Source organism: Orbicella franksi, chromosome 2, assembly GCF_964199315.1.
Source record: "Orbicella franksi chromosome 2, jaOrbFran1.1, whole genome shotgun sequence".
Taxonomy (NCBI): domain Eukaryota; kingdom Metazoa; phylum Cnidaria; class Anthozoa; order Scleractinia; family Merulinidae; genus Orbicella; species Orbicella franksi.
This window is the reverse complement of record NC_138146.1, coordinates 3574583-3589637: the sequence shown is the minus strand read 5'-3', so window position 1 is coordinate 3589637 and position 15055 is coordinate 3574583. Positions and strand designations below refer to the sequence as shown.

Sequence of the window (15055 nt, the reverse complement as noted above, 5' to 3'; positions counted from 1 at the left end):
ATAAGATTGAAACTGATGTGGCTAAACGTCACGCTTTCCGGGATGTTACTAAAATTGGTAACGGAGAACGGGAAACGGAAAACCAGAAAGTGGGAACGGGAACCGGACACCGAGAACCGGGAACAGGGACAGGGGCCTTGGAACGAATGTACAGCGGTAACCTGCCTGATGATTCAAAATGACGGAGAAAAGAAAAAGAAAAGGGAACAATTTGGGGAAATTTGAGGAAGTGTTACACTGATTTCTACCGGTTGTACCCGCAGATGACAAGTACGTTCTTGTTAATAGAGCAGAGTCTGATTTGAACTGGGATAAATAAAGCATGGAATGGCGCCTGGGTAGAAAATCGAATCGGTACTATCACATGCTACCCCAATCGGTCAGTAAAAAATGTAGACTGCAGACTAGGTACAAAACACAGACTGAGAAAAAAGACTGTTTCTCGTCTGATACGTGACAATATATCATCTAAAAACATACCGAGTGTCACGCAGTCGCTTCTTTCTTCAACATTACGATTATTGTGGAATATTCCTTGCTCGTCTCCTCATATATTTTGTCTTTAACAAAGCGGCCAGGCCACAGGGTATTTATCTGCTGCTTGCCTGATTTGCCAGCTGAATTGGCGATCTCCGAAAGGCCTCCATGCTGCCCTGATGCGAAGACAGCGGTCAAGTGTTATATGTCACTTGTCCTCGACATATCGACATATTGATATGACAGCTTACGTACAAAGTGAGAAGATATGAGAAGACTATGAAGGCTTGAAATTCTATTTAATTTAAGGAGGACTGTGGCCTGGCCTTCTTAAGTTTTAGTTCGGATGTAAGACCGTCTAATAAGTTCACGCTTTGCAACGTTTAACCCCTACAGGGTTCCTCATTATGTAATAGAGTCTGAATTTCCAAGTATATGGGTTGCGTGAAATTAAAATGGCGACCCGATAAGGCTCTCGAGTAGGTTAAAAGATGAGTTATTGCTCAAGGTTTTGCTAATTAATTAAACAGTTCTTGCTCTCTGGCGTCTCCGTACAAAGCTGTATAAATTTGGGTGAAACAGTTTTCCGAATAACGTGCGAAAGAATAACCACACAGAGCTAAATCTTGGCGAGGTTGTTCATACATCAGTCATCTTTCATATTCCAGCTTCTTGACTTAATTTATTGAAGAGTTACTATTTATATTTTTTTTGGCGTGACGCTGTAAACCATTCACCGGACTCTGCTCTAACAAGAACGTACTGGTCATCTGGGGGCACAGCCGGAAACTCACGTTTACAACCGTAACACTTCCTCACATTTCCCCCAAATTGTTTCTTTTCCTTCAATTTGACCGCCATTCTGACTTATCAGACGGGTCACCGCTGTACACCCGCTCCCCGCTCCCCGTTCCCCGTTCCCCATTCCTCGTTCTCCGATGCCCGTTGCCCGTTCCCTGTTCCCCGTTGCCCGTTCCCTGTTCTCCATTTCCCATTCCCCGTTACCCGTTACCCGTTCCTCGTTTTCCGTTCCTCGTTTTCCGTTCCTCGTTTTACGTTCCCCGTTTTACGTTCCCCGTTTTACGTTCCCCGTTGCCCGTTGCCCGTTGCCGGTTGCCCGTTGCCCGTTGCCGGTTGCCCGTTCCCCGTTCCCCGTTCCCCGTTGCCCGTTGCCCGTTGCCCGTTCCCCGTTCCCCGTTCCCCGTTCCCCGTTCCCAGTTTTAGTAGCATCCCGCGTTCCTTGGTCCTATCCCATTTAGGTACGTAAACTTGCAACTAGCTACAAGATCAATATAGATCAGTAAATTGTCAGCTGATTTTGGAGACGTATTTTATGAAAATAATTACTAGGGGGATTTCTTAAGCACTGTGCAGAGAATGTCACGCTGATTCAAATCTGAAATCACTAAATATTTCAAAGATACCTTACAGCTGCTAGCTCACATTTAAACGAACAACTTTTAATTCTTCATCTACAGAGCGAAATATACATGGGAATAAGTATATTTTGCTGATCGGAATTCTCTTGAATTTTCGCCAGTGTTAATCACAAGTTTAAAACACACGGAAGACAAATTACAAGACGATTACATTGTCTTCGTGTTTTTTCTACAACTGTTTGCATAGTGGTTTAAGTTACACCCGCTTTCAGTGTCACGTGCATAGGCGACATCTTTCGACATGCCATCTTTCGACCTGCTATGTAACCTGGCCTACTAAAAAGTTTAAGCACAACGGACTTTTTCACGGTCGAACTCGAATTGTAATGATGAAAGATTTATTTATTTGCCATCAAATTAAGATTAGGAGTATCAAGAAGTCATTCTGGCTGAAATAAGTCGACTGTCTTGAATGTTTACACGTTGCAAATATTAAAAGCGGCAGCGGCCCAATTCTACCGGAAGTCACTATTGAGAACCGATCGACTACGCTAAATCGCTCTAATCATCCCGTAAATACGAAAGCATGCAAAGTCCAAAATCTTCGTCAGCCATTTGAGGTGGGTAATTATCATTGACTTGTCATTTCCTCCGCTAACCGGAAAAACTACCAGTTCACAGTTTAACGGTCTTTCATAGCATATCGAAAGATGGCATGTCGAAAGATGGTCGAAAGATGTCGCCTGTGCACGTAACACTGAAAGCGGGTGTAATAAGAAAACGCAAATAAGTGAGCATTTTTTTTGGTTATTGTGGGTAACGTGCGATAGGTCAACTAGCAACGTGCGATACTTTTACATAATAAATTATGAAAAGAGAAGATTAATGCTACACATTATTTATGTCCGCCCGGGCTTGGCTAATATATTTCTCACACTTACAGCAGAAATCACCAGTTTGTTCAGAACATCATGACTCCTTCTTAGAATAAGAGTTTGTTCGTGAGCATGATCAACAAGGCAATGGCTCCACACAAGCTAACGTTACCGTGCGAGATCCCGGTTGCACCACTCCATGGAGGCTTATCTGAAACTGCCAGTGTCTGGGTTCTGTTGCATGATTTATCTGAGCACGAAGACAAAGACTTAACCCAAACTTTCTGTCCGTCCACCTGCAAGGGAAGAGTTCCATTTTTCACGGCTGATGCAAACTCTTGGATGGTCTGGTTGAAGTCAACAGATGGAGCAGACGTGGTAACTATACCCAGAGCTTTTTTGTCGGCCAAGACTATGGAGATGTCCAGGTTATCAAGATCAACCACAGCATCAGTGTAGGCAAGCCAGTCCATCACGTTCGTATTCCACTTCAAGGTACTTGCAATGTTTGAACCCACTTCATCTGCAAACCGACTTTGGAGATCGGCCTCTGGAAGAGAATTAGTGGAACGCCGTTTTCTTTTCTTGAACTTCTGGACTTTTATCTTGAAGAATTTGATCACATCCTTTAATGTTTGTTTGGCTGATTCGAAAGTCTGCTTGATCTTAGACGAGATACATTTGGTTGGTATGTTCCACATTCCTTTTAGGGATTCCCATGCTGTATCGAGCTTGATGAAAGAGCTCTTAATGGTCCAGAATATCTTGACGTATTGAACATAATCGAGATCACAAATTGACGGCGCGTTCTTGTCAGGTTTTAAGTAGCATGGAGTGTGAGAAGCAAATGCTCTCTCTCTCGTATCTTTTTACATGTTGGATTGGCCCAGGGGCGCAGCAGAGGTACAAGAGCAACCTGTAGACACTTACGGACACCATCCATCCATGTTTGCCCTTCTGCGCTGAACTTGGCCTTTCGTTCTTCAAACAACCTGCAAAACTTCTCAGCGTAAGTTATTGCGTAAGCATTGCTTGAAGCTTCGCAAGGGTACTTCTTTTCCAAGCAGTTGCGATACCAATCACAGGAATCTCCAGCTGGGCTGTAACACTCCGGAGGTATGGATGTAGTTGGGATGCCAGTGTATGGATTAGAAGTTGGACTGCCAGGTTGACAGGAGCAATCGTCTGTCACTGAGCCATAGTTTTTGTCATGTACCTCTATCATGCACTGGTACCAGCAATAAGTTGCATAGCGATCCGTACAGATGTGTTTGTGGCCACTTTTTTGCTGGATGTAGGCATTTGACAGGCAGGTTGCCCACTGATATTGGTTATTGTATCGCTCTAGTTGAATGCACGCAGTAGGCCCCGGTGGACCTACATTCACGTCACACTGGGTGGCCCATCCACTCTGCACCACAAATAGCAACAGAAAAGCCAAAGCCCACATCTCGCTCTGAAGTGAAGGTGTGAACTGTAGATAGAAAATGACCAACATAAGCGGAGTAATTATGTACAGTATTTAATTAATAACTTTGAATTTTCCGTGATGAATGTAGATGGCCGCAAACGATTAACCTTTCCATTAGTAACCCTACGAAATGTAGTTATATCATGTTACAAATTATGTTTAATTAATGATTCAACCAATGAAAGTAGTCCAGTCCCTGAGCTCTCACTCCTTGCTCTTGGTTTAACCTCTATTTCAGGAGGGGAAGGGAGAAATCTGGAACTGGACTAAAATGAAATAAGAAGTTATGTAATGCGTTTTATCGGTCTATATTGACTGAGACTAGCTGAATGTATTTGTATACTTCAAACTGTGGGAAGCAGTTCTCATGTTGGCTGATTAGGAAACTCTATCGTCGAAGAAATGCGAAATATCATTGAAAAATCAATGAAGCTCATTTGCATTTTAACGCGCACCATTGCTTTGTTATCTTACATTCAGATACAGTTAATCCAATCAATGCCTAGTATTGGTTAATGAGTTTTAGCGGGGACTTGTTCATTCGCAAGCAAGATGCTACATCACCAGCATCTCCTGTACATCACGAATAAGACAAAAAAACTAGGTTTACGTAAAATAGCTTTTGCAGACCCTTTGCGGGCCCAGTTTTTCATTGTTTATGAACCCATCGTAAGCAAGTTACCCAATTTCGCATGGAAATAGCCGTAAAATCATAAACCGTAGAATAAATTGTACGGGTTAGTTAGTCAACTCAACTAGCTCGACTTGTTAAATTCTGTGCGATGGCTATTTTAGTAGCCATCGCATTATATCGCATTAATAAAATAACTATATTAAAGATGGCTTTCAGTCTTCAGATTGACGGGATTAAAATTTCATACATTATGGACTGACACCTTCTTCTCGAAAGCCATCAGGTTCTTAGAACTATGTTGTTTATCTATACATGGATTCACATCAGTTACCAAAAACTATAGATGAGTGAAGACTCTACAGCGTGTGGCAGGATCTGTTTAGATTATGGTAAATAGCTTTTGTATTTAGTATTTAGCATGGACTGTTTATTAGTAGTTTATTAGTATTAATTTTATATATATATATATATATATATATATATATATATATATATATATATATATAACTTTAAATATTAGTATTACCTGATGATTTTTAACCGTGTATACAGAAATGTTAAATAAATAAATAAATAAATGGAATGTTCTTTAACATCGACCTTTTAAAACCGTATAGTTTCACTGTGCAGAGGCATGCAGTGTCAAGACTTTCGAAACGAAAATGCTAAACTGACAGTCAGGTATATCGATGGACATCACTACATACGTCTAAAATTAATTGTGTTTGACAATGACTTGTGTAAACGTTCAAGACATTATTTATAACAAGTGAGTTACACGTTTCGACCGAAGAACAGCGGCTTTCGTTGGGTATTAAATACCAGCTGAATAACGGCCATATAAAGGTTCACAATTCTGCCCGTGCTAGTACGCTAGCAAAATGGAACAAACGACATGTACAGCTGCCGCGACACAACAGATTACGCAAGAGGCCTTGTATTAAGCCCCGGCCAATCGATCGCAACATGTCAACGCAACATATCGCAACATTTGTTGAGCGAAGCATGTTGCGTGCATTTGGCCACCGTGTTACGACATGTTGCGACATGATGGGTGTTGTTGGCTCAAATTTGACCATTTTCAAACTTGAGGCAACAACACCCAACATGTCGCAACACATCGCAACACGGTGGCCAAACGCACGCAACATGTTGCGCCCAACAATGTTGCGATATGTTACGTTGACATGTTGCGATCGTTTAGCCGGGGCTTAAATATCTCCAGTGTCAAAATGCTCGTTGGCCGCATTGCGATCTCTATTAGAATATCAGACCTCGAGAAAAAGTTCCTTATGATAAACACCCGCCTTGTGTTCAATGATGGCGGAATTAAAGTCTATGTCATGGCCAAACTGATTCGCGTGTTGCGCAATTTTAGAGTTATTTGTCTCCAGCACGAACCTGTTGTTTTTGTTTTCGTCAAGTTTCCGCACGAAGAAAGAATCGTGAAATGGCGTGAAATTCGTCTGTTCGCAGGTTAGGAACAAGTCATTGTGGAAAGCGAAAAAGTTTGAAAAACGTATCGAGTTGCTACGAGATGCAAATTCTGCAAAGAATTATAAAGACCAACGCCTTAATTTTCACAAACTCTACTGAGTTCACATAGAGTTCTAAAGCTTTGACGTCACGTTGTCATGGAAGCAGAATTTTCTGTTCTAAACAAACGCGCTCAGCGAGAAAAATGGCGTCGCTTTCAATCGCTTCGTTGATCTCTTTCTTCTTTGAAGAAAAAAAATCCATTGAGCGGCGAGAAAATCATTATAAATCGGATCATATTGAGTCATTCAGTTACCAACAGGGTGTTCTACGCGGAGAGGTCCATGCAAGCATGAAAAAAAAGGTCTACAAAGTCACGGTGAGTAGAGCGATCGTTTTTAAACAGTTGCCGAAGTAATATTTGTAGATATTCAGCACGCATCCTCTTGTTTTCTCCTTAAATTTCACAATTCAGCGTTAGTCAGTTTATATTTATTTCAACTTCTAGGGCTCCTTGAAACAATTAAAGCGTGTAGGCCTTTTTCGTCCGAAAATCGTAAAGCTACGATCGTCTATCAGAGAAGTTACGTTGACTTAGTTTTCTTATGTTGTACTTCTCATCTGAACCCTTTTAGATATACCTAAATGAGCAATTTGACATAAAATCTACGGAGTGTGAATGTCCAAGGGGTAAATTCAAATGCAGCCACGCAGCTGCACTTTTTATCCACGGCATTCACAACCTCAGCCGCACGGACATCGAGTGCCAATGGAGGAAGAGGAAGTCAAACAGCTCCCTGTCACTGCTGGCAGTCGAAGAAATGTTTCCCCTGCCAAAGAAGTATGTGGCGATCTCTAGAACTCCTGATGCATTAGATCGGTCTGCACTCTATGAAGACTTGAAAGAGTATGGTAGATTCACTGGTCTGTGCTGGCTTATGAGCCCTGAACCAGCACCCGAAGCCAAACTGCCCATTCCAACAATTGAAGAAATTATTTATTCAGACGAGTTTCTTCAAACCAGAGAGTCCCAACAACAGCTGGATTGCTTGGTGCGTAAAGCCAAGGTCGACGAAAGGGATATCGTCTTAGTCAGTGAAATGACTGTGGGCCAGCGAGACAACCCAACCTGGCATCTTGCAAGAAGAGGAAGACTGACTGCAAGCAATTTTGGCTCTGTTTTGCAGGCAAAAAGAGTCACTCCATCCCTTCTGAAACGACTCCTTGGGGAGTATGATTTGTCCCGAGTTAAGGCAGTACAGTGGGGGGTAAACAATGAAACAGAAGCTCTCAGAGCATTTACAAGGTTAACTGGAAAGACTGTCCTGGAAACTGGAATATGGCTGGATGCTTCTGGAATTATTGGTGCCTCCCCTGATGGCCTAGTGGATGAAGATTCTGTTTTGGAAGCAAAGTGTCCCTACACGGAAAGAAACATGACAATTGAAGAGGCAGTCAACACCTCTCCCAATTTCTGCTTGGAGAAAACTGAAGGTGGCCAATATGCTTTGAAGAAAGAACATGTTTATTGGCATCAAATTCAAGGGGAGATGTACTTCTCTCGCCGGAAGTTTTGTTATTTTGTTATCTGGACAGCTAAAGATGTGGTAGTTTTAAAAATAGCGAGGGATGAAACTTGGAGTGAAAACATTCCAAAGCTTATGCAGTTTTATTTTGATCACCTCTTCCCAAAGGTTGTTGAGGGACAGTTATAACCTTATATGATTGTCATCTATAATAATATTATAAAGAATTTGGGCTTTATGTATTTCCTTGGGTAATCCCATTAGAAAAGATTGGGAATGCTTGTCAGGCAATTGAAATTGAACCCCTAAAAGAGCACAATCTGAGGAAGTCCTGCAGTCCTGTTGTACAAACTTATTTTTGAAAGTTCCCCCCCCCCCCCCTTTCCCGACATTACCTCAAGGTCTGAATCTTTCACTGCCTTAGTGTAGATAATTTAAAATTAAAATTTAACTTGTAATATAAACACCTGACCCACTTAAAGTGCACTTATTCATGATTATTCATTGGGTGTCATAAGGGTGGGTGAGGGTGTAAGGGTGCACTCCATATACACCAGCCAGAAGACTATTTTTAAGTTAGTGTTAACCCTCATTGTGTGGGTGAAGATATACATAATGTAAATCCACTAATGATTGCAGATTTATTTCACTCCAAGTAACCAATGTATTTTACCTAGTTAATACTTAATTCCATTTCAACAATAAATATTTATTATTAATCAAATTCATAACCCTCACATCCCTCCTTGATGAGAGGAAACTGTAAATTGACTAGTGAGGCACACAGTTGAAATATGATGTCTGCATGACAACGCAAATATGAGGGTATAAAACTTAAGATCTTAAAGTCCTTAAGCCTAGCATTTGCCCGCTCAACATGAATTCTGCATTTTGCTATGGCCTTTGTTGCCCTTGCTTCACTCTCAGTGAATGCACCATTGTTTAAAAAAGGTGGTATATTTACAGAAACACCATTTGGTACAAGATCCTGTATAACAAAACCCTTGTCTGCCAGGACCATATCTCCAGCAGTTAGGTGGTTTAGCAATCCTGATTGCTGCACAATTGCCTTGTCGGATATCGACCCTGGATAAAGTTTACTTACATAAGTAATAACACCATTTGGGGCTACACCCACAATAACCTTGAAGGAATGCATTCCCCTATAGTTAGAATAGGTAGCATTTTGCTGGCTCATTAGCCCAGGTGTGGCAATCTCAATATCTGTACAGTCTATTACAACTCTACAAGAACCAAATTGACTGAAAGATGATGGGGCAGACAACTTGTTCTTATCCCTACTTGGAATTGATGTCATGAGGTCATTAAATAAAATTGAGTGCAGTACATGAATGAAGGTTGTTACAATATTTGCTATTGTGGATACACTGCAATTAAATAACTGTGCAAGGTGAAGGTTTGTATAATTTTGTCTTACTTTCATCAAGGTAATAAATATTTGGTCTTCAAAAGTAATTGATTCAACTTTCCAACCAGCAAAGTAATTGATGGCCTGTTTGAACCTGCATGTATAATTAACAACAATGTGAAAAACTTCCTTTGTTGGAAGGCCAGTCTCCATCTTTAAAACATTTTCATCAATTGCTGACACTGTGTTATGTTTTTGCAAGTAGTCATTTTTTTCTTTAAGGTCCATTAGGTCCCTTTCTGCTTGTTGCAGTTCTGCTTCCAGGATAATTTCTCTTGTTGTTGATGGTCTCTCCAAATTTTCCCCACTGTCTTCTTGACAGTCTTGTTCTTTTTCCCTTGCTGCTTTTATCATATCTTGCAGAGACTCCTTCTTTGCTGGCTCGATTTTTTTCTTCTTTTTTGGCTTTCCTTCTTCTGCAGCGAAGAGTTTGTCTTGATTTCTCTTGAAAATTTCAGGACCATTGCTTTTATTTCCATCTCTGAAATGGCAACTGCAGACTCGGGCGTGTTTTCCTGGCTCTCTATCTTGTCTCCTGTAGCGGAAAGAGGATTATTTTAGCAGCATATTTTGAAAAGAAACCACCTTCATTTAAAATAAAAGAAAATGCAAATACTGTGGGCATTGGTAAACGTGTAAAGCTGGATTATTAAAAGCAACTACAACCAAACCTGTGGTATCTAACATTAATTTCAAGCGAGTCGAACGTTAATTCTCCTCTTCAAGGAAAGACATTTAAAATCTGCAGAAAGGCCACCCGACAACCCATAACAAATAGTAAGCAAACTTTACGAACTTCGTAATAAATGTGAGCTTGAGCTTAGTTTCATAACAAAGATGGCGACAGTCTATCTGCATCAACGGGACTGCGTGCAAACGTACTTTTCTTATCACGTATGTATCATGATCCGGGATAAGTATTTAAACCTCTGACCTTTACTAACCTCAGTAGGCGAACCCATCTTCTGTATTCATCCAGCTTTTTCTCCTTGTTAGGGAATCCGAAAAACCGGCACGTATGGCTTTCCGAGTGGTGGTCACACTCGGGCGCGAAGCAATGCACCATTTCGATCGTTTCCTTTCAAATTCCTTTTCAGTTTTACAACTTTCGTGTGAATTACAACGTCAATCGTATTCGAAGTCTCCTGGTGCTTTTCTAAACGATAATTACACCCTTGACCTCTTCAATACAAAAGCTACGAAAAGGACGCGCAATATGACAAGCGTTTGTTTAGAACAGGAATTTTTAGCGCCATGGTAACGTGACGTCACACTTTAGGACTCTATTGTGAAATGTTGTTGACAAACGTTTATATAGTTATACAACTGTACTCACCAAAGACCGCCTACTGGGAGAAGCAAAAAGTGAAGAGAACGCGAACTCCTGACGACCGCCAAGGCGAGCAATCGATCTTTCTAATTCGACTAGGATGCAGAGATGTTGCAAATCCCGAAGCTCGAGTTTAGGAGGGTGGGGATCGTGGAGGAAACCTCTCCAGTTGGGTTTTTTTACAATTTGTCAGTCAATGTAGCATGATGACGACAGAAACACTGATTATGTCACCAAACATAATTATTTGTTGGTTTGTTTTCTCCTTTCAAACACTTTGTCAAAACTGCTTAAGTATTTTTACATCCCTTTGAGTCGCCATCCCCCCCCCCCGCCCCCCGCCAGTGCTCCTATTGTGCGTATCGATCCTCCAATCGCTGTTTACATCCTCAGTTTCCTAGAAATTATCGGTATTCCTGCATATGATTAAGTTGAAACTGTCACGGAGACTAAAGATGTTGACATTGTATTGTTTTAAGATCTTGAGGTCAAAAGACGAAATTGTTCAAAAAAATTTCAAAAAAGAAACCGACGTTACCTCGCTTTTGCGATATTCTCAGCTATAGTTAACTAAGTGCAAACCTCTAACTATCACAAATCTTCGATGTTAGGTTTCTTACAATCGATATGAAACTGCAGTGTGCAATGAAATCCTAAATAATATGCTGACCTTTTCATTACAGACTGACTTGGTGCGTAATTTCGTCCAATTAGTTGACGGTTTGAGGTCTACGTGCCATGTAATAGCTATAAGGGTTTCCAGCACGCAATTACAGTAATAATGGAATAGAGACCAGGGAAAGCCACCCGCGCGTGTGCTGCACTTCCTGTACTCTGAGGCCAGAGTTTGGGAGTTATACTTTCTGCAATAGCAACATAAGGTAATCCATTTTTATTTAAATTATTTTCTACACGTAGCATTAAATTGAGAGCAATTTTCGACGCATTGTCTTACATTGTCTCAGTTATAAACGGCTAAAATTGTAACGCAATCGCCAACAGCATAACGTCACGTATTAATCGTATTTAACGTCTGGGCCGCCTGTAATTTATTAATTTATTTATTTTGTTTACCTGTGCGTTTATCACGGTTAGTTGCACTTTACTAACACTATCCTTTTTTTAACTACATGAGGGTAGGTTTTAGCATTTCTGTAACCTCTCACTTCAACGAGGTTGTTTCCTTGGAAACGTCCAATGCAATAGCTACAAAAAATACGCTACGGATTTTAAAAGTATTGCAGTGATAAGTCAGAATCGTATAGACCATGCTATAACTATCTAATGTATGTACTTCTCAGTGCATCAGAAAATACTGGCTTCGCACATGATCAAGACAGCAATGGCACCAACCAGTCCAACATGGCCACCGTGAGAGATTATCGTAACACTATTCCATTTTGGAGGCTTGTCTGAAATTGCCAGTGTCTGGGCCTGGTGACATGATTTATCAGAGCACAAAGCCAAAGACTTGACCCAAACATTGTAACCATCCACCTGCAAAGGAAGTGATCCGTTTTCTACTTCTGAGGCAAACTCTTGGATGGTCTGGTCTAAGTTAACGGACGTTATAGACGTAGTTACAATACCCAGAGCTTTCATGTCTGCCAAGACTAACAAAACATCAAGGTTATCAGAAGCATCATTCATATTTCCGCTGTAGGCAAGCCATTCCATCACATCTGTTTTCCACTTCAAGGTATTTGCAATGGCTTGGCCGATTCCATCTACAAACCGACTTTGGAGATCAGCCTCAGGAAGAGAATCAGTTAAACGCCTTTCTCCTTGGTTGAATTTTTGAACTACAAGTCTTGTGATTTTGATTAGCTCTTTTGTGCCTTCTTTGAAGCTGCAGCTGCTAATCTGACTGTCCACACCGCATGTTTTTTCTGTGTTCCACAGGCCTTTAAGGGATTCCCAAGCTGTGTCCAGCTTACGGAAGGATCGTTTGATGCTCCAGAAGATCTTGAAATAGTCCGAGCAATCAAGGCTGCAAATCGAGAAAACAGTGAGCATGGCATCTTTGACAGGAGTCAAGTAGCATGTAGTTTGAGAAGCCAGCGCTTTCTGTCGTATTTCGTGACACGTGGGGCTGGCCCAGGGAAGCACTAATGGTTCTAGAGTGGCTTGAAGACACTTTCGAACGTCGTATACCCATTTCTGCGCAGCAGGACTGAGTAACGCTTTTTGCTCGTCGTACACCCTGCAAAACCTCTCAGCATAATCAATTGCATAAGCGTTAGTTGCTGCTTCACAGTGATACAGCCTTACCAAACAATCACGATACCAGTCACAAGGATCACGAGGTGAACTGTAACATGATTGCGGCAGATGTCTAGCAGCTGTACTTCCAGGTGTGCAGGAGCAGTCCCTGGACACTGAGCCACTTCCTATGCTGTACACCAAGAGCATGCACTGGTACCAACAATATTCGCTTGAGGGGTTTCCACAATGGTGTCTGTCGCCACTTTGTTCGTGAATGGAACTATTAGTGAGGCAAATAACCCACTGATACTGGTTGTTGTAGGCCTGCAACTGGACGCAAGAAGTGGTTCCTGAAGGGCCTCTGAATGGGTTGCATTGCTGGGACCAAACGCCGTGTACAAGGGCAAAAAACAGAACAAATTTGGACCTCATCTGCAACGTGGGAGATTACAATTAAAAATAAAATAGTACATAAGAACACGAGGTAGTACATATGTATGCAGCTATTTGAGTTGAGGCAACAAAGACTCAAACAGCCTACAGAAAGAAAGATAGTTGCTTAATGAGAAATGATATGAGAGAAGCGATTTTGTACATTTTCTGTTTCTTCAGTCGTATGCACACACGACACTTAAGTCCGTGGTAAAGTTTAAAACGATTTTATAAAACTCAAAGACATCAGAAAGAAAATCTACAGAAAAAGATCTCGTGAATAATGGAAAAACACGGAAAAACAAATACTTCAAAAGCAAAGCCTTGCAGATGTACTCCGCAAGACATAAATACTCAAAATTCCAGTGAACGTACACTTCCAACAACATTCGGCTGGCCTTGTGGCGTAGGCTTGACACTTTCAACCGAAAGAAAGATGCCTAGTTATTCAATATTTCCATAACACCTCTTCCCTCTGCCGTTTCTCAAAACAAAGTAACCATGCCAAAACAAAATCGCGGAAAAATAATCCGTTGATATACTTGCAATCTTGAATATAAAATATTAAGACGTGTAAGGCCGGTTGCATGACCTCGGCAATGCTTTCTCTGGAAGAACGCCTCAGTCTTTTTACATAGCTGTTGTGTCACGCTATCCAAGATTCCATAATTCAAGTGAAAGGACTTCAATTACAGTTCGAATCGGCTTTCAGTCTCAGATTATACTGAAGACCGATTTGTGAACACTTAGTTTGTTGACTTTATTCGTGTTTTTCTTCAATAACTTTTACTATTTGCCGATTTGAATTCCTAATAACACGTGATGAGTCGTTGGTAAAATTACTTTCACTTTTTTTACGGAAATGCAAATTGACATATAATACTTTTGCACTGTCATGTTGCTGGCGGCAATAAGGTAAGGCATATAAATAAACATGCCCAGTTAACCTTTTCTAACTTGTAAACATCAATGACTGAAATATTAAAATTGTACTGAATTCATTTTCAATCATGAGCTCACTGGCATAAGGGAAGTTTCGTGCTGCTAAAACACCTACAATCTGAGTTCAGCTTTTATATAGACTCAATTATGTGACGTGCTGTTCTTACTGTGCATGTAAATTTGATTTGTCTCTCGTCAGTTGACCGCAGCCTCGCTTTTACTGTCTCATATGTGCGAAGTGTTTCGCTCAATTCATCCAGATTTTATAAAATTATGTCCTTGAAGTCTCCACAGCCATTCAAGACGATGCTTGATGAGCCAGTTATATCATATCCCTAGTACCTTGGCCATGTTTGCCCAACCTGCTGTAAACCACGTACGAGACAGCGCGGCTATAGTACATGAGTGATATTACGAAGAGGTAATATTTGTTGTACTTACCTTGGTGGTTAGAAAATTTATCAGAAGAGCAATAGAATAACCTACGAGCTCGAAAGCTGAGCGGAACTTCTAACAAAAAAAACGTTGACGACTTTTATGCAACTCTTATAAATTATAATTCATCTTTGTTTCCTGTTTCGTTCAATTCACCTATATTGGCCCATTGTTTACCTCAGTCTGCGCAATGAGTAGTTTTACTGCCGCATCTACAATCAGATATCTTGCGATCTGGAGAAACAGGAAAGCTTAGATGAGATTTGAATAAATACAGCGCCGATAATAATCATAAAACCAAAGCCTGCATGACGAAGTTAAACAGTGCACTCTTTGAGCTTTATATATCATTGTTCCTGTCTTAATCTAGTTTTGCAGATAAAGCAATTTTTTTTTCGTTGTTTCGAAATCATTCTGGAAGGAATTACGCTAGTTTTACCCGAA

At 40.9% G+C, this 15055-nt stretch overlaps 3 protein-coding genes and 1 pseudogene across 4 annotated transcripts; 1 reads left to right on the top strand and 3 right to left on the bottom strand.

The window, feature by feature from the left end:
- Positions 1-829: 829 nt before the first annotated feature.
- Positions 830-11110, bottom strand: LOC145477569 (uncharacterized; annotated as a pseudogene). Its single transcript, XR_014047998.1, has 2 exons — positions 10604-11110; positions 830-4205 (listed from the first exon to the last, which is right to left on the bottom strand). The product of XR_014047998.1 is annotated as an uncharacterized LOC145477569 (transcript).
- LOC145477624 (uncharacterized) lies at positions 5617-8212 on the top strand. The gene is made up of 2 exons (XM_081455556.1): positions 5617-6691; positions 6948-8212. The coding sequence occupies exons 1-2, from the start codon at positions 6518-6520 to the stop codon at positions 8025-8027; spliced, it is 1254 nt and encodes a 417-aa protein (XP_081311682.1). The 5' UTR covers positions 5617-6517; the 3' UTR covers positions 8028-8212.
- LOC145477640 (uncharacterized) lies at positions 8213-10605 on the bottom strand. The gene is made up of 2 exons (XM_081455558.1): positions 10212-10605; positions 8213-9802 (listed from the first exon to the last, which is right to left on the bottom strand). The coding sequence occupies exons 1-2, from the start codon at positions 10331-10333 to the stop codon at positions 8554-8556; spliced, it is 1371 nt and encodes a 456-aa protein (XP_081311684.1). The 5' UTR covers positions 10334-10605; the 3' UTR covers positions 8213-8553.
- A 147-nt stretch (positions 11111-11257) lies between the features above and the next one.
- On the bottom strand, positions 11258-14815 carry LOC145477470 (uncharacterized). Its single transcript, XM_081455533.1, has 2 exons — positions 14618-14815; positions 11258-13234 (listed from the first exon to the last, which is right to left on the bottom strand). The coding sequence occupies exon 2, from the start codon at positions 13232-13234 to the stop codon at positions 11903-11905; it is 1332 nt and encodes a 443-aa protein (XP_081311659.1). The 5' UTR covers positions 14618-14815; the 3' UTR covers positions 11258-11902.
- Positions 14816-15055: the final 240 nt, after the last annotated feature.